We start from the raw sequence: 19,490 nt of genomic DNA, 5'->3' as shown, positions 1-19,490 counted from the left end.
GGGCGCGACAAAGCTGGCTGGGTGCCTGTCGCAGTGTGACGAGACTTACTGCCATTTCCTTCAGCCTTAGGGCGGGGAGGCTGAGGCTGGCAAACTCGTGTCACTGGTGCCCATCAGACTTACTTGGTGAACTGCCTCAGCTTGGCCTCGATGCTGCGGTGCCGCATGCACATCCGGGTCAGCGCCGAGCCGATGTCTCTCGTGGCTCCTGCAGGGAGAGAACAGCTTTGTCATCGGAGCATCTTCACTGAACCACAGCGCAGCCCCTTGAACCTGGGCACCAGCCTGGCACTATGGCTGCAAGCCGTGGGGCAGCACATGGACCCGAACCAGGCGCCACCGTCCGTTCCTGTTGGGACATCAGAGTCCAGGGCAGGATTTCCACGGGGCTGTCCCAAGTGAGGCGCGACCAAGGCAGATTTCAGAGTAGCAGCCATGTTAGTCTGTATCGGCAAAAAGTACAGGAGCCCTTGTGGCACCTTAGAGACTAACAAATTTATTTGAGCATAAGCTTTCGTGGGCTACAGCCCACTTCATCGGATGCATAGACTGGAACATACAGTGAGGAGATATATATGCATACAGAGAGCATGAAAAGGTGGGAGTTGCCCAACCAACTGTAAGAGGCTAATTAATTAAGATGCGCTATTGTCAGCAGGAGAGAAAAAAACCTTCTGTAGTGATAATCAAGATGGCCCATTACAGACAGTTTGACAAGAGGTGTGAGGATACTTAACATGGGGAAATAGATTCAATGTGTGTAATGGCTCAGCCATTCCCAGTCTCTATTCAAGCCTAAATTGATGGTATCTAGTTTGCATATTAATTCAAGTTCAGCAGTTTCTCGTTGGAGTCTGTTTTTGAAGCTTTTCTGTTGCAAAATTGCCACCTTTAAGTCTGTTACTGAGTGGCCAGAGAGGCTGAAGTGTTCTCCTACTGGTGTTTGAATGTTATGATTCCTGATGTCAGATTTGTGTCCATTTATTCTTTTGCCTAGTCTCTAAGGTGCCACAAGTACTCCTGTTCTTTTTGCAGACCAAGGCAGAGCGCACTAGAGTCAGATGGGAATCAAGAGGGGGGGGGGGAATGTGAGTACTGGAGCTGGATTTTCCTTTCCAGCGGGAAGAGACTCGGTGCAGGGACTCCCCCCGCACTGGGCTGTCCAGCTGCAGAGCTCTCTGGATGACGCCCGGCTGTGCTGAATCAGCGCCCAGGATGCACATCATAAAAGAGCAGCAGGGAGGCTCTGGCTTTGAGGGGTTTACCGTGACTAAGGCCATGGGCTGGGCTGGGCTGGGTGCACCCTGACACGTGAGCCCAGACCCATCCCATTCTCACGATAGCCTTCACTGGCAATGGCCCTGAAATCTGCTGCAAAGAGCCTGGCATTCAGGGGCTGGGGCAGAGCAGGGGGCACAGGACGAGCAGCAGGTCAGACGGGCAGTCTCACCTGCTCCCCACTCTAAGCCAGTCAGTGCAAATCCTCTCACGTAGCCATGGCAGGAACCAACCCCCTGACTGGGGTAGGAGGTCTCCAGAGCCTCGAAACCCGTGGGGAGCTGAGGGCTGAGCCCATCGGGGCACTGGTGTCATGGGGATGGATGGCTTTACTCCAGGGATAGATTTGGCCCAGGGAGTCTATCTCACGGGCCAAGACAGAAGCACCTGCTTTATCGCAGCCTTCCTCACGCGAGAGCCCCGTTCATGGCCGCCAGGGGGCAGCCCAGGCCCGGAGATGGCTGGCAGCCGGCGCCCAGCATCCAGGCAGAGCCCGTGAGAACAGGCGAGGGGAGCCAGAGACTGCTGGGGAGCGGAAGGCTGTTCTGGGGCTCGCTGCCTGGGAAGGGGCATCTCAGACTGCTCTCCGATCCCACCGCTGCAACCAGGGTGTGCAGGCAGGGCCTCCCCCGCTCAGCCTCAGGGACGGGGCAGGCACCGGGGGCTCCCACTTCTCCTCGTGCACCCAGCTGGGAGAGCTAAAGTGCCCCAGCAATCGGGGGTTAAACCCCTGCTTGATTCCCCATCCCCAGGTCTCTCTGGCCCAGCCCGGGGGGAGGGGAGGGGCCAATCCCATTCACACCCAGGGCACTGCTGGGGTCTGACACAGGCTTTAGAGACACTCACAGGCTTAGCCCATGACTCGCGCCAGCAGCCCAGTCCCTCCGCAGCTGCTCTGTGCCCGAGCCTCAGGCCTGCTCCCGAGTCCAGCTGTACAGGGGAAAGGCCCATCTCCCTTCCCGCAGCTGGAGACACCCCCCCGCACCCAACACACACACACCGACCCACCTAGGCCCTCGCCCACCAGGGAATCAGCATCTCCCCCTTCAACTCTCTTCGGGCCAGTGCCCACCTGTCCCCAGCCAGACTCTGCCTCCCGGTGGCCTTCGCTCCTTCGAGCCGGATTTAACTGTCCTGCCTCAGCACAGGGGACTGGACTAGCTGGCCTCCCCCGTCCCTTCCAGCCTGACATTTCTAGGATTCTGGCATCACCTCCTAGCCCCCGCTGCTGGGCTTCACCCCACATCCACCCAGGCCTTTCCAGGAGACCAGACTCAGATACTCGTGCTCCAAAACAGGCCTGGAAAGGCACCGGCAGGGAGGTCAGTATCGGGCCTATGGCACACAGCTGACCAGTGTCCAGTACAGGGCAGCATCACCCAGACCGGGGCTGGAGCACCCACAGGGAAAAATTAGCAGGTGATCTGCACCCACTGGCAGCCAAGCTCCCCCAACCCCCCTCCCCGAGCGCGCTGCGTTCCTCACTCCTCCCCCTCCCTTCCAGTGCTTCCCGCCGCCTAACAGCTGAAAGAGGCAGGAGGGCTCAGTGGTTTGAGCATTGGCCTGCTAAACCCAGGGTTGTGAGTTCAATCCTTGAGGGGACCATTTGGGGATTGGTCCTGCTTTGAGCAGGGGGTGGGACTAGATACCTCCTGAGGTCCCTTCCAACCCTGATAATCTATGATTTTGGGGAAAGGGTGGAATGGGGGCGGGGCGGGGGTCAAGCACTCACCGGGTAGAGGGGAAGTCGGTGCCTATCTCAAGGACTCAAAAATCATGGATCTGGCCCCCAAAATCACAAGATTGGGCTTGAAATCATGAGATTTCAAAATACAATCAACGTTGGGTTCTCTATCAGCTTTCTGCTGTTGGGGACTTTAAGGGAACCCGTCACAGACTTTAAGGCTAGATGGGCCCACCAGGTCATCAGTCTGACCTCCTGTATCTCACCCCGCACCACGCACTGACCCAGCAACAGAAAGTAAACCAAGTCGCACCGCTCTCAGGGACTAACCTGCTGCCTAGCACAAGCAGAGAACAGGAGGGAGCGAGGTGCACCAGTGCCCGTGGCCCCTGCAATGCCTGGATATAGCTCAGCTGAGATACACCAGGACCCTGATGATCCCAGCAAACAACCCACACTTCAAGCTGCAGAGGACAGCAAAACACCCGAAGGTCCCAGATAATCTGACCTGGGGAAAAATTCCTTCTCAACTCCAAGTAGGTTTTCAAGCTTTTCTCTGCAACCACGGGGGCTGGAAAAACTTTCCTTTTTCTGCTCAATGAAAGCTGAGGTGATGGCTACACATAAAACACAAGAGTGGCACCACTGCTTCGCGGCGAGGGGAGATGTAGGGAGGCTGGTCTCTTTTCAGTATAAGCCAGCCCTGAGATTCTCCCCAGCTCACATGGGGCTTTCAGAAAAACACCAAATCTTACAGGACTCCCGATAAAATGGACACAGTTGGCAGCACTGCTGTGGGGAGTGAACAAAACCGCTCTGTAAGGCACACAAAACTGCCACGGCTGGCTCTGGTGCGGAGCCCTCAAGGAATACCAACGGCCAAAACGATCTCATTGTGCTCTGCCGACCCGGAGCGGCACTATGCAGACAACACCTCCCCACTGCGAGAGACCCTCCATGGGGCTGCGAGGCAGCGAATGCAGCAGGCGGCTGCGCTGTCCCTGTCCCTGCGGCCCCTGCAGAACGCAGCTTTCTGCAGTTTAGCCTGACCAAGGCTCGCTTGAGGCCGTCCACGAGTCGAGAGAGACTCGGGACTTGCAATGCTGTCCACAGCACAGGGCTGTCTGCGCGGGACTGCACGCGCACAAAGCCCCGGCAGAAGGGTCCCTGGGGTGCGCGGTGCTGCTGCAAATCTTGTCCAGAGTCGGAGAGTTTTCCGGTTTAAAACTAAGCAGGGTTTGTTTCTAGGGAGACATTTCTCCCAAGGGAGGAGGGCGGCTGGGGGTGGCTGGAGTAGAGGATGGAGGTGAACCCAGGGTTTGTCAGCACTGGGGAGGAGAGGAGAGAAAGCTGCTCATTCCTTTCTCCTCTGTTTTCCCTTTTCTTTGCCGCCCTTTCTCGTCTCTCCTCCTCCCTTCCTGCCATCCTCTCCCACTCTTCGGCGCCGAACCTGCCTCTGCGGGAACTCTCTGCAAGCGGAAAGCCACTCGGGGCGGCATGCCCTCTCAGCCCTGGGCTTCCGCCTGGTTCTCACCCAACACCCCGCCGCAATCCAGTGGGAGCAGGGCAGGAGAGAAGAAAGGAGACCACTGGCTTCCAGGCCTGCTCAGTAGCCACTTGCACGTGGGTAGCCATAGGCTCGGCACCTGCAGCCTCCCCATGGATCTGGTGCTATGGGGCCGTCCCCATTGGAGTGCGGAGGGCCGGTTCCCAGCTCACTTAGACGTCCCCGCGCCCTGCTCAAGCTGGCATGCTAAAACCGGCAGTGTAGCTGAGCTAGCCCAAGCAGCGCTCCCGCTAGCCCCCGAGTCCAGGCCTGCCCAGAGCCCGGGTACACACCGGGGCACTAGCCAGAGCTGCTGCCACAGCCACGCCGCTAGCACAGCTCCCGCTGCCTACGCTGGGAATCGCAGAGCCCAGCTCACAGGCCGGCCTCCCTGACGCGCAGGGCAGGGCAGGGCAGGGCTGGCGGGAGGGAGGAGTTCGCTCCCTGGCAGGGCACCCGCAGGGCTGGCTGGCAGCATCTCTGTGCGGTTGATCTGGGGGGTTTCTTCTGGTGCAGCCTACTAGCAGTAGCACCAGCTAAGCTACCAGAGGCCCCTGCGCGGGGGCCAGGCTGCTGGGCCTTGCAGCCAGCCAGGGTGAAACCCTCTTTTCTGTACAATACCCAGCGACCCAGGCCACAGACAGGCCTTGAAATAAGGGACATCTGGTTCTCAGATCCATCCATAAATGCCAGCGATGGGCTTCCCTCCTCCACTGGCCCTAGCTGCTGCGACAGGGAGAGGAGTGAGGACTGTGGAAATACGCCTGCTCAGGTCCCCCGAAGCTGAGGGAAATGCCAGCTGGCCGGCCTTGGTGCAAGATATGCGAGGGCTGGGTGGAAAGGACAGTCTGGGCTGTAACTTCAGGAGGCAGCCAGGCACAAATGGATCTTTGTCCCAGACGGATGCCGCTCTACACAGCGCATACACTACAAAGGGAGAATTTATCACAGCACGGCCTAGGGGAGGTAGGAACTCCTGTGTCCAATCCTGGCCGACTCCCGGCTCGCTGCATAACCATAGCTCCGGGGTCAGCTTCCCTACCTGTGTAACTGCAAATACCGACCTTGGGGAGACCGAGCCTTAAAGGAGAAAACAACCAGGCTTGCCTCCTCCTGATGGAGACAGGCCCGAAGACAGGCCTTTGTCCCACAGAAACCCTTGGAAATTCAGGGTCTGTCTAGGCTGCGAGATTTCCCCAGTGACATGAGAACTCGTGAAGAGCCAAGAGAGAAGGTGAGCAAGTGAATGGAGAAACGATTTTCCGTCAGACTGTTTCAAACTCTCCAGACCTGGTTCTCCTCTGACTCACACTGGCGTAAATCAGGAGTAACTGCATTGAATTCAGTGGAGTTACACCGGGTAAGACTGGTGTCAGTGAGAGGAGACTCAGGGCCTTTGCTTTCAGTTTGTTTTTGTTAACACACAATTAACTCCAATGCCTAGTGCACACTTGGGAGGAAGGGCGTCTTTGCTAAATCACAGCTCTTCGAGGAAGCCCAGGCTGTGGGACATTCAGGGGGTTCGAGCGAAGCCAGACTGGAATTCCTGAGATTCTGACGGTAGAAAAACAAGCAGGATTGATTTTATTTTCCTACCAAGCCCGTTTCCGTCTTCATTGTAAAGGAGGAAGCAAAAGGGCACAAGCTCATTTGCACAAACCCATATGCAGGCTCCCGTTGGTTAACGAATGTCCAGAAAGGGCTTTGAGATCCTGTGCTGAAAGGTGCTAGGTGTTCTTCCTGGGAAGTGTCCTGCCAGCACCGGACAGATCGCCTAACAGGCTCGCCTACCCGTGCACTGAAAACATGGCGGGATTTGCAACACTGCCTCCTGCTTCCCACATTCCCCTGCAGCCGCCCACCCAGCCCCTGCCGGGCTGACCGGCCTCAATGCTCTGTTTCCAGGCAAGTTGCCATCTTAAGCCATGGTCTCTCTTTTGATTCAACAGTGACAGATGCCCCAGAAATGCCCATCAATAGATCAGATCCCCACAGAGTTGGCTTCTCTATGGATGTTGGAGAGGTCACCAGATCCTAGTCCCAGAGCCACCACAGACAGGCGGTGATGATGTCCTGAAGCACGGTGCCCTTCCTGGGGTGGAGATCTGGTGCATCTTGGTTCCCTGGGTTTCAGCCAGGACACCGGCTCCTTTTGCAATTGGTTCTACATGATCTCCTTTGTGCAGCCTCTCTCTCCCCCACATAGTTGGGGATTTCACCATGTGACCAAGCAGGCAGTCTGCGGGGGGCGGGGGGGACTGGAAGAGGGAGACTCCAGGATGTCTGGTCCAGGACTCCCAAGATGGACTTGGCTGAAAGTCACTGATGTCTGGAATAGCAAGCTCTGTTCTACACTGTGTTCCTGTCGACTAATAAACCTTCTGTTTTACCATCTGGCTGAGATTCGCATCCGACTGCAGAATTGGGGTGCAGGGCCCTCTGGCTTCCCAAGGAGCCACATCCAGGCGGACTCGCTGCGGGAAGTGCACAGTGTGGAAGGGGAGGCTGAATGCTCCGAGATCAGACCCAGGAAGGTGAAGCTGTGTAAGCTTCTTGCCCTGGAGACAGTCTGCTCAGAGAGAGGAGGCTCCCCCAGAGTCCTGACTGGCTTCTTATGGAGCAGTTCCAGAGCATCGCCCCGGTGACTCCGTGACATCTGGTGGTAAAGGTGGGATCAGCTGCACCCGGTGGACAGAGCATCCTGCAGTAAATGACTGGGGAGCAGTAGAATGAATGGGGATTAGCCGGCGTGCTGAAGGCTCAGAGAGGTGCGGTTCCAGGAGGCAGAGGAACCTACAGCTTAACCCTGAGAGAGAGTGGACCCCCGAGAAGGGGAGTCGCACTGAAGTGGTTCCTTCTAGGGATCATGGGGAGCTGAGAGAGCACAGGCCTGTGAGTCTGTGACCACTGGCAAACGGCGTGGAGATGGCCTATAACCATCTCCTTAAGAAGGACATTGTAGAGCTGTGCAGAGAGAGAGAGGGCTGCACATTAGAAGATTCACCAAGGCACAGCTGATTGCTCAGGTGGAAGAGAATGATCGCTGTAAGGAGCAGGCTCCTGACCCAGCTGGGGCCGCAAGAGAGGCTGGGAGTAGCCAGGAAGCCCCAGGGGTCACCCCAGCCACCGACCCAACCAGGGACGCGGGAGGGGCTGAAAGCAGCCAGGCAGCCCCAGGATCCACCTACCCGACCAGCAGTGGATCTTCATGGCCAAGTTCCCCGTTGGTGGAGCTGAGATGGTTGGAGTTGGAAATGGAACTGAAACAGAAGGAGCTGGAGGATCGTGAAAGACAGAGGCAGCATGAGCTGGTGATGGCGGAGCTGAGAAGCAGAGAGACCCCTACCGTGGTGAGTGGGGATGAGCCCAGGGTGGCTAAGCCCGCAGAGAACTCCGATATCAAAGTGCTGCCTCAGTTTAAGGAAGGGGATGATCAATCCCTGCTGTGCAGGTTTGAGCTGACCCCTGAGGCGTACAGGAAAAGGTTCCAGAGTGTGCAGAAGACCCAGGGGATGACGTATCTGGAACTGGTCACGCTGATGGGGGAAATACACCCGCAAGTGGGTGAATGGGGGCGGGGCCCAGACCAAGGAGGATGTGATTGAGCTGGTGGGGCTGGAGAGACTATATGAACTCTGTCCCCTGAGCTGAGGATGTGGCTGGTGGACACGAGGCCAAAGGACGTGCGCCACGCAGGGCTGCTGGCTGGCCAGTTTGTAGACAGCAGGAATTCAGAGTTGAGAAATGGACCAAATTGCCAGCAGTCAGCTGTTTCCCCCACAAAGTAAGCTTGACTTAACACTGCCATACATCTGTGTTATCACCTGTTTTCTACCCTGAAGCTTCAAGTTCAGTGCATTCAGGGGATCAGTTACATCTGTTAGAAAAGCAAGGCTGCAGATAAAAGTGATCGGCTGTGGAACCTCCTTGTTTTTCATTTTCATGAAGGAATCCATCTCCTCTCTAAGTGCAAAAAAAAGCTTCAAAACATCTCCAGGACTCAGCCATCTAACTTGAGTGTGATACAGAAGTTCCGCATATTCGCTGTCCATATTTGCTAGAAAAGAAGTGAATGGTCTGTGATTCAGCCCTCGTGCACGTATAAAGTTAACGGGTTTAACAACTACACCCATAACTTCCTTCATTTGTAGACTTTTACTACACAGGGCTTCTTGGTGCAAAATGCAGTGTATACTGGTGAAGCTAATTCCTGGTATATTGAGGCTGTTCAGTTTGGTCTTCAATAATCCAACCACACCACGTTTTCAGAGCACATTGATGGCGAACCGTCCGTAGCCAAAGATACAAATTTGTTCCATGGCAGCACAGCTTTTTCAATGCACTCTTCCAGTCCCTGAAATATGTCCCGTCCCGTTGTGGTACCCTTCAGTAGCATTAAATCTAGCAATTCTTCAGTTATATTCAAATTACAATCCATACCTCTAATGAACACTGCACACTGTGCAGTATCTGATGCATCTGTACTCTCATGAAGAGCAACTGAAAATGCTTCGAAGTCTTTTGCCATTTGAATCAATTGTTTTTGCACATTATCTGTTAAATCCGTTATCCTGAAGGCAACTGTATTGGCAGACAAGCTTACGCCTTCAAAAACTTTCTTCCTATCAGGACATAAAATTTTGCTGGCCTTCACAAGACATTATTTTACGAATAGGCCTTCTGTAAAAGGTCGCGATGATTTAGCTGTCATTTCGCTTATCGCAAAACTTGCTCTTCCTGCATCTTCGCTAGACTTGTTAATCTCCGAAAAGAAATGTCTTTGCTTGGCAAATGCTGTTTTAAGTTGCTGAACTTTTTCCTCTCAGATTTTTCCAGTGACTGCATCATATTTTTCACAGTGCATTGTGTTGTAGTGCCGACGCATGTTATACTCCTTGGGAACAGCAATCGTTTGCTGACAAATTAGGCATTGAATTTTATCTTTTACGTCTGTGAAAAAATATAAATTCTCCCATTTGTCTTGGAAAACTCTATTTTCTTCCGTGAGTGTTTTATTTTTTTTTTTTTTTTTTTTTTTTTTTACACCAAAGTCATTTCCGAGGGGTTTTAATAAAATATAAACACTCGGTAATGCACCTCCCTCAAATGACAAAACACACATTTACCTTTAGATTACTTCCATTCAAGATGGCGGTATCATCAGAAAGACAAAGAGTAAGTAAGTAAACACATTTTAAAATAGTTAAAAATAATTTCAGTTAATGTTATGTGCATAAATTCGTTGTTACAAGCCATTGTTCACGATATTTTCGCTAAGAATCGGTCCCAGGCTGTTTGAAAGTTTATCTGTTCTATTTTTAGAATGATCAGTGACGTATGAGCCACTGGGGACAGGTCTTGGCGGGGCTGTAGCCTCGGACCCAGTCACTGAGAGGGAGCAGGTCCCCACCCCTTCCCCCGCCGCTGAATTCCAGGCCGAGCTGCGGAAGGATCCGTCCTTAGAAAAGCTGAGGGAACTTGCTGGCCGCAGCATGGCGGAACCCCTGGGGGACGGCTGCCGGGAGAGAGTCCTGCAGGAGAAGGGATTCCTGTACCAGGAATGGGCTCCCCAAGGGGAAGTGGAACCGTGGGGGATCAGGAGACAGCTAGTGGTCCCCCAGAAGTACTGCCGCAGGCTACTGTACCTGGCCCACAATGTCCCTCTCTCGGGACACCGGGGGATCCAGCGCACCAGGCAGAGGCTGCTACGAAACTTTTACTGGCCCAGGGTCACTGATGCCATCCAGCAATACTGCAGGTCCTGCGACCCCTGCCAGAGGGTGGGGAAGGCCCTGGACAAGGGGAAAGCAGCTTTGAGGCCCCTGCCCATCATAGAGGAGCCTTTCTAGAAGGTGGCCATGGACATAGTGGGACCCCCCAGCAAGGCAACTCGGACAGGGAAAAATACATTCTGGTGGCGGTAGATTTCGTTACTCACTAGCCCGAGGCAGTGGCTCTGTCTTCTATCTGGGGCAGACGCACTGCTGACCATTTTCAGCAGAATGGGGTTCCCCAAGGAGGTCCTTACAGACCAGGGCTCCAATTTCATGTCAACTCTGCTCTGGTGCTTGTGGGAGAAGTGTGGGGTCCGACACACCTGGGCCTCAGCGTATCACCCTCACTCCAACGGGCTGGTGGAGAGGTTCAATGGGACCCAAAAGATGCTGCTGAAAACCTTTATGAACCAACACCTGCAGGACTGGGACAAGTATTTACCCCACCTGCTGTTCGAGTACTGGGAAGTGCCCCAGGAATCAACTCTCCTTTTGAGTTGCTATATGGGAGGAGAGTGAGGGGACCCCTGGACTTGATGAGGGACGAATGGGAGGGGAAGGCCTCCCGCGAAGGAGAATCAGTGGTGGAGTATGTACTGACTTTCCGGGAAAAGCTTGCTGAGCTCATGGGCTTGGCTGGGGAGAATCTAGCCAGGGCCCAAGGGAAGCAGAAGGTCTGGTACCACGCTCACTGCGTGCCCGCTCCTGTGCCACCGGGGACCAGGTGATGGTTCTCATCCCTGTGAGAAAGAACAAACTACAGGCTGCCTGGGACGGGCCCTTTAAGGTCATTGAGCAGCTGAATGAGGTGAACTATGTGGTGGAACAGCCACCGGGTGTACCATGTCAACATGACGTACTGGGACAGGGAGGATTGGTACTGGCCGTGTGTGGCCAGTGGGAGGAGCAGGGAGATAATCCCTTAGTGGATCTATTCCCTGAAACGGGGCTGGCTCTTGGCTGGAATCAATTCCCCTCTCTGAGCAGCTAACCCCCGCCCAGCAGGCAGAGATCCAAGAGGTGCTGGGTTCCTACCAGCAGCTGTTCTCCAACCGGCCTGGGCTCCCTAACCTGGCTGTCCGCCAGGTGGAGATAGGAGCCCACCCTCCTGTACGATGCTCCCTGTTCCGGGTCACTGGGAAAACAGCCCAGACCTGGAGAGAGAGGTCAGTGACATGCTGGCTCTAGGGGTGATCCCGCCATCTTCCAGCCCTTGGGCCTCTCCTGTGGTGTTGGTTCCCAAGAAGGACGGGTCAGTCCAGTTTTGTGGGGATTACCAGAGGCTTAATGCCATCACCAAGCTCAATGCCTACCCCATGCCTAGGCCTGACGAGCTCGTTATCTCACTACTATGGATCTCACCAAGGGCTCCTGGCAAGTCCCTTTGGATCCGGATGCCCAGGTGAAATCTGCTTTCATCACCCTCTGAGCTGATACGAGTTCCTGGTCCTACCTTTTGGCCTAAAGGGGGCACCTGCCACCTTCCAGCGCCTGGTGAACCAGTTACTCAAGGGGATGGAGAATTTTGCCCTGGCGTGTATTGATGATATCTGTGTTTTTAGCCAGACCTGGGAGGACCATGTGTCCCTGGTTAAACAAGTGCTGGGCCGGCTCCGGGATGCAGGTCTGACTATAAAAGCTGGGAAGTGCAAAGTGGGGATGTCAGAGGTGTCATACTTGGGCCACAAGGTGAAGCGGTTGCCTAAAGCCAGAGCTAGCCAAGGTGGAGGTGAGCAGAGACAGTCTGGGGAGCGGGCCGAAGAAGCAGGTCCAGGCTTTCACTGGGATGGCAGGCTACTGCCGGAATGCTCCGAGGCCAGACCCAGGAAGGTGAAGCTGTGTGAGCGTCTTGCCCTGGCGACAGTCTGCTCAGAGAGAGGAGGCTCCCCCAGAGTCCTGCCTGGCTTTGTAGGGAGCAGTTCCAGAGCATCGCCCGGGGACTCCATGACACACCGTACTGCCAATGGATAGAAAAGGTGAGGCTAGGGCAGAGAGCAGATGGCCTGAAGGCGCTATGGATGAGCGATAACCCAGCCGGTAGCATGCTGAAGTTGATGAGAGCTGAGTCAGTGACTTAAATGGGGATACGAAGCAAACACACGTGCACCCTGCCTCATGGAAGCAGTTTCAGTGGGACCTAGTCACATGTGTGAAACTGAGCACACGTGTGGCTGTTTGCAGGCTCAGGGCCCACGTCAGGTCCCCTCTCTTTGCAGCACCATGCAGAGCTAGTGCTACGGAAGCTGTGCTGCACACATCCACCTGCTAGAATCCCCACTCTCTCTAAAAAGAGGTTGCAGCCCTAAGGGTTGCTGAGCAAACCCTGACAGGCTGAATCAAATGTAACCAATGCAGAGTTGTCTTCCTGAGTCTACATACAGCCTGAAACAAGAGCTCATCGAGAGAGAGAGATGAACTGCTCCCATTAGCTTAATGGACGTTGTCTCTGAAACCTAATGATGATCACAGCATGTCAATATAGTTCATTCTTTCACTCCCATCAGTTAGCAAACACGTCCAGCTAGTGCACTGGGTGGGGGACTGGTTGTTGTCCGGGATTGCGGAGGCAGTGGGCTAGGAATTTCAGGCTCTGAGCCTTCTTGGGAAGGACAGAGATCCATCACATTCCCCCCCTCCAAGGACCAAAAGCTCCCAAAACCTCAAACTGACTGCTGACCCCTTCCGGATACCAAATGCTCCAGCTCCCAACAAATCCAGCTTTCCCGACAACTTCTCCAGCACAGCTGTGTGCTGTCAATCCAATACCCTGCAGCACACCCGCAACTTGCACTGAATCTTGTATTCCCAGGGCCACCACAAGGGCAGGATGGTGAGGACTGCATGGCTCAATTCCCCCCAGAGGACGACAAAAGCCTGCGATTTGGAATGCAGCCCCAGCTGCGGCGGGGGGTCCGGTGTGCTGCTAAGCACAGTGCCCTGATGGCACAGAGCTCAAAGACTCGGCTGCATCGCTGAGGTCTGGTTGTAGCAGAGTGCAGACGGCCCCGGCGGACACAGCAATAACGAGCACACCTGAGCCTCGCAGGCACGAAAGTAAAACTCCGGCATCAATCGTTGGGGCTGAGGCATCCCCCTTTGACTTCCATGGAAATTAGATCAGGCCCGTAATTTCCATAGCATCTTTCAGCACAAGGTGTTTTTTAATGTACATACAGCACCACTGAACTGCAGTCACCTCTGGGGAGGAGGACAGCAGCCACCCAGGCAGAACAATGCACAGCTGTGGGGGAATAAGGGTATTGGTCAAGCATGCTTGGGCAAGTCCCTCCTTTACAGACAGTGCTGCAGGATCTCTGATATACACACCACGCAAACATGAACTCTGTTTTTAAGTCCCCACCTATGGTGTGATAAAGCACATATAAAATGCCCTGCAAAGCCTCAGAGCATGTGTCACAAATATCAAGCACACTGGCTGGATCTGCACTGGCTTAAGTTACATATTTCAGACACATGCAAAGCCAAGAAATAAACCCATGTATGGAGACAGCGTTGTTTCTGCATCTCCCCTCCCCCTCCGCGAGTCTTTTCGCTTGTGCTCCTTATTTCTGACCCATCCCAGACTCTGCAGATGCCATCGGTAGAGCCCTGTGCCGCTCTCCCAGTGACCCTAGAATGGGGCACTGGGATTCATTGTGCCATGCAGCGGCAGGACTACATAGGGGATCATTTCCATAACTCAGCACAGCCCAGCTCCCTGGCTGGCTTTCTGTCTAATGGAACGGCTGGAGTAGGGTGACCAGACAGCAAATGTGAAAAATCAGGACAGGGGATGGGGGGTAATAGGAGCCTATATAAGAAAAAGACCCAAAAATCGGGACTGTCCCTATAAAATCGGGACATCTGGTCACCCTAGGCTGGAGGATTGACGGGTGGGGGTCGCAGGCAGACCGGGGTTCAGGAAGGAGCACTTGGACTGCAGGGGAGAGGAGAACATGAACCGGGGAAGGGGGGGGGGAAGGGTTTATCATATTTTCCACCCCCCAGGAACCGAAATACCCCGAGGAGCCCAGATCTCACATTAATCCAGCTACATCCATTTGGCATTAAAAACAGACAGTGAAAAATGCAAACACTGTTACAAACTCCCAGACATCTAGGCACAGGCACTGCGGGGCTGGGGAAACACCCCCCCCCCCCCGATTTTTGAACTATATTTCTTTCTGAAATGGGCATCCAAGGCATATCGGAGATTCCTGCTCCAGTGAGCTGGACTTCACTTTTCCAAGCACAGGCCCTGCTCCTACCTTGCCAACACTGGGATAACCCAACCTTTGCTCATCTCTGGTACACATTTCGATTTCCCTTTTGTTGGAGTCCAATACAGATCACAAATCAAGAATGAACGTGGTACAATTATTTTTCATGATGATTATTTCTTGGGATGTTTTCCTCCCATTCTTCCAGCCCCAGTAAGGTTTCCCATACATGGTCCAGTGTTATTTAACCCATTGCAGCAAAACATGAGTAACAAGTGTAGATACAGCAGGTATCATAGCCCAAGAGCGAGAGGTGCTTTCTGGCAGGGAGCTCCGGGTCATGAGGTCCAGGCTCCTGCTATCACAGGCAACTCATCAGTTCATCCCCTTCATACGTTTATCAAGCTCCATCTTCATACTAGCTGGATTCTTTGCCCCACTACTCTGTTAGAGACGCCGCTCCAGCACCTCACTCCTCTGACAGTGAGAAACCTCCTAATCCCATGTATACAGGGTAACAAGCCAGCAAGTATTTGGACCACTGCCCCCTACTGGGCAGGACCAGGGCTGCGCCAGTGAGTTAATGGAAGGGACGGAACGGACACTGGCCTTCAAGCACCTTGCTGAACGCACAGGGTGCTCTGACCTGCCGTTTGTGGTGCGACACCAGGGTGATGGGCACTGGGAATTACAGACTCAAGGCTCAGACTCCATGTTCCAATAACGGCACTAGGGCAAATGTCCCAAACTTTGGTGAGTCATTTGGGGAGGGGTGGGAGGCCTCTGCATGTGTGCAAATCCTCTAGCGAGCACCTCTAGGCAGCTGCATAAGGTGGGGCTGTGCCCTGTGGGTACCAGCCAGCAGACGCTTTGCACGGTGACCCAGGGCTGTGGGAACCCTGACAATCCCCAGCGTTCAGCAGCCGGGGGGGGATGGGCCCGTTTGTACAGGATCCATTTGAGCTTCGCAGCTGCACTGTAGATGCCACATTGACCGATGGGAGATGTAGGTGCTCAGCCTCTGCTCCAGACCGTGACCACAGCCACGTCTCTCCCCCAGCCCGGCCTGCTGCTGGGCCCAGCACAGAAGCAGCTGAGCCACAGCTGCTGTAATGGTGGGCAGGGACGGCTGCACGTGGAGGGGGGGGCGCGGGCACAGCGGCAGCTTGCACAAACTGAGGCAAGGAATAAAGCTGGGGCTGCTGACGTGCAGAGACTGCCCTTCCCACCTGCCTGCTGGCTGGGCTGAGAACTCGCCACGACAGCTCCTTTGGGGAGTAAGTACAAGCGGCAGCCCCCGCCCGCCCCTTTTCCCTTCAGGGCTTGGAACCCAGGCAACATCCAGCTCAGTCACCCTGGGTAACGTGGCCACCCCCAGCGAGGCCCCATCACCCCCACCATGCCAGGCGGGAGTCAGAACTACAGCTCCCGGTCCCCCTTTCCCGGAGCGCTGGGAATTAACATCCGGGTTGGAGCGGGGGTTGCGTTCAATAACCCCCATGCTCAGCCAGCCAAGAGCTGGTTCTGTGCATTTACAAGCGGTTGGGGCACATCTAACGCCAGCACTAGCTTCTTCCTCAGGCTGCAGGAACGCAGCAACGGCTGTCACAAACAACCGAGCCTCTCTGGCCCCGGCCATCGCAACCCCTCCCCCTCAGGGGGCTGTGGCGGCACTGTGTGAACCCTGCCCCCCACGGGCTGCCCCTTGTAGGCCTGACACGCTCGTCCTCATCTGCCCCCAGGCCCAGCCAGTTGCCATTTTCACACTAGGGTATCACTACCCCACCCCCTCCAGGGCCAGCTCCGCTGGGCACAGGCCCCCTTCCCCCTCCCCCGTCTGTGCCCTTCATCCCTGTCGCTGGGACCTCCCCACCCAGCCCCGCGCCCCGTTCCCTGACTGCGCTCTCCCCTCTGCTCCCTCTGCAGAGCAGCTCGGCCCCCGCCCCCCCGGCCTCTCCCCGGGGCTGTGCCGGGGGCTCCAGGGCAGGTGCTGGTTAAGGGCAGCCCACTGCCTGGCGGCGAGGTGGTGGGGAATGACTGATGGGCTGTCGGGCAGCGCTCCCCACTCTGCTGAGTGGCAGGTCTGAGCTGGGGCCGGCCCGTCCCACTGCTCCCTGACTCTGCCCCGTTGGTCCTTATGTCCAGCTGGTGTCTCTTCTCCATCCCCTGGTCCCCCCACCCTCGGTCACTTGCTCCTCACTCTTCTCGCCCTTGTCCCGACACTCCTCTTTCCGTCTCTCTGCTCCCACCCGGGTCACTCGCTCGGGCCTGGTGCTGGGCCCATGCCTAGACTCTGCCAGTGTTCCCATGCTGCCTGCCCTGGGTTTCCGCCTGTGCCCTGGCAGCCAGGCTGTGGAGCGGCTGGCATCCTGCAGGGCATCCCGAGATACGGCAGGCTCATGCCGCCGAGAGGAGTTAAGTGTTTAACCGATCTAATCCCGAGCAGTGCAGTAGGCTAGTGTGTCTGTAGACAAATCTGATTCCAGCTAAAGCTGCCTCCTGCCTGCGCAGCTCCAGATGGCCTGGAGACCGCGTTCTGGAAAACAGGCTGGGACCATCTGCTGTGAACAAGCCGAACAGTGGAAAGCGGGGCTCTGAGCTGCCAAAAGCGGGAGCCGGGCGCCCCAGAAATGCCCATCCCCCACATTGCCAGCTGGGTAGCTGACAGCAGAGGGGTGGGGAGTTTGGAGCACTGAGGTTTATGCTTTTCACAGGGGTTCACTGTCTTAGGGACACATTTCTGGGGGGAGGGGGGAACTGAGGTCAAAGCTGGTCTCCTCACAGCGTTTCAGTGCCTGGGCAGAGGAGGTCCCCTAAGGAGGCTGGATCCCACAGGCAGCCCTCAGGAGGCACAAAGCTCATAAGGACAATCAGCTACTGACCTACAGAGACCAGTCACAGATTATTATGGGACCATGATGATCATCCAGTCTGAGCTGCTGCACAACACAGACAACAACTCCTCCCAGTTGACACTAAACTGGGAGAAGTGGTTGATACGCTGGAGGGTAGGGATAGGATACAGAGGGACCTAGACAAATTAGAGGATTGGGCCAAAAGAAATATGATGAGGTTCAACAAGGACAAGTGCAGAGTCCTGCACTTAGGACGGAAGAATCCCATGCACTGTTACAGACTAGGGACCGAATGGCTGGGTAGCAGTTCTGCAGAAAAGGACCTAGGGGTTACGGTGGACGAAAAGCTGAATATGAGTCAACAGTGTGCCCTTGTTGCCAAGAAGGCTAATGGCATTTTGGGTTGTATAAGCAGGGGCATTTCCAGCAGATCGAGGGATGTGATCATTCCCCTCTATTCAGCACTGGTGAGGCCTCATTTGGAGTACTGTGTCCAGTTTTGGGCCCCACACTACAAGAAGGATGTGGAAAAATTGGAAAGAGTCCAGTGGAGGGCAACAAAAATGATGAGGGGGCTGGAGCACATGACTTATGAGGAGAGGCTGAGGGAACTGGGATTGTTTAGTCTGCAGAAGAGAAGAATGAGGGGGGATTTGATAGCTGCTTTCAACTACCTGAAAGGGGGTTCCAAAGAGGATGGATCTAGACTGTTCTCAGTGGTAGAAGATGACAGAACAAGGAGTAATGGTCTCAAGTTGCAGAGGGGGAGGTTTAGGTTGGATATTAGGAAAAACTTTTTCACTAGTAGGGTGGTGAAGCACTGGAATGGGTTACCTAGGGAGGTGGTGGAATCTCCTTCCTTAGAGGTTTTTAAGGTCAGGCTTGACAAAGCCCTGGCTGGGATGATTTAGTTGGGTTTGGTCCTGCTTTGAGCAGGGGGTTGGACTAGATACGTCCTGAGGTCCCTTCCAACCCTGAGATTCTATGATTCTATTCTATGAACACACCTGGGAAGCCAAACCTAGAAACTTGGTTCTTCTGCTCCAAACTACAAGCCCCCCTCCCCTCCCGGATCTCCATGCCCAGCCCTGCTGGAGAAAAGCAGGGCCACCGGGGAGGGGGGGGCAATTTGCCCCAGGCCCCGGCCCCCACAAGAATGCTCCAGCCCCGCCTCCGCCTTCCCCCATCCCCCAGTGCCTCAGCGCGCCACGTCCAGGAGCGGCCCTGGACAGAGCTAAAGCAGCGTGGCTCCAGCAGGGCCTGAGCTCCTCCCGCTCAGAGCTGCATGGTAAGGGGGCAGGGCTGCGAGCTCCGGTCCCCCTGAGCCATGCTGCTGCAGCGCTGTCCGGGGCCAGGGCAGCTCCTGGACGCGGCACTCCTGAGGCTCCGAGAGACGGGAGAGGCGGGGGAGAGCGGCCCTGCACAGAGCTAAAGCAGTGTTGCTCCAGTGCGGCCTGAGCTCCTCCTCGCTCGGAGCCATGGGGTAAGGGGGCGAGGCTGCGAGCTCCAGGCCGACTGGCGGGAGCTCAGGCCCCGCTGGAGCCACGCCGCTGCAGCGCTGTCCAGGGCTGCTCCTGGACACGGTGTGCTGAGGCTCCGGGAGAGGAGGGAGGCGGGGGTAAGCAGCATGGCAGGGAGCCGGGGGGTTGGATAAGGGGCAGAGAGTCCCAGGGACAGTCAGGGGGCAGAGGCTATGGGGGGGGCAGTCAGGGGACAGGGAATAGGGGGTTGGATCGTGGGCATTCCAGGGGTCTGTCAGGACTTGGCGGGGGGGTGGATAGGGGTCGGGGCAGTCAGGGGACAGGGAATGCGGGGGTTGGTGGGGGTGGGGTCCCAGGATGGTGGTTGGGAAGGGGGTCTCGGGGGGGCCGGTGAGCGGACAAGGAGCAGGATGGGTCGGGGATTCTGAGGGGGGCAGGAAGTGGGTGGGGGTCGGATGGGGGCAGGGCCAGGCTGTTTGGAGGCACAGCCTTCCCTACCCTAAAGCTCATTCAGCAGTTTGAGGCTTGCAGACAGGTATTTAACACAAAGAGACAAGCTGTTATCTTTTCCATGGGGGAGGGATCACGAGAAGAGCAATATCCTACACCACCTATCTTCTTCCCAACCCTACCAAGGGAGACCCCCCCGCCC

At 55.6% G+C, this 19,490-nt stretch overlaps 1 protein-coding gene across 7 annotated transcripts in view; it reads right to left on the bottom strand.

Moving 5' to 3' along the window:
* MTSS2 (MTSS I-BAR domain containing 2) overlaps positions 1-19,490 on the bottom strand; it is an 89,336-nt gene that overhangs the window by 31,964 nt on the left and 37,882 nt on the right. For all 7 annotated transcript variants that reach the window (XM_044987432.1, XM_044987434.1, XM_044987435.1 and 4 more), the window contains exon 4: positions 124-208. In XM_044987432.1, coding sequence (XP_044843367.1) covers positions 124-208 — 85 coding nt within the window. The remainder of the gene's footprint in view (positions 1-123; positions 209-19,490) is intronic.

The sequence above is a fragment of the Mauremys mutica genome, chromosome 14, assembly GCF_020497125.1.
Source record: "Mauremys mutica isolate MM-2020 ecotype Southern chromosome 14, ASM2049712v1, whole genome shotgun sequence".
NCBI classification, from domain to species: Eukaryota; Metazoa; Chordata; order Testudines; family Geoemydidae; genus Mauremys; species Mauremys mutica.
The sequence above is the reverse complement of the archived record's forward strand: the minus strand, read 5'-3'. Positions and strand labels throughout refer to the sequence as shown.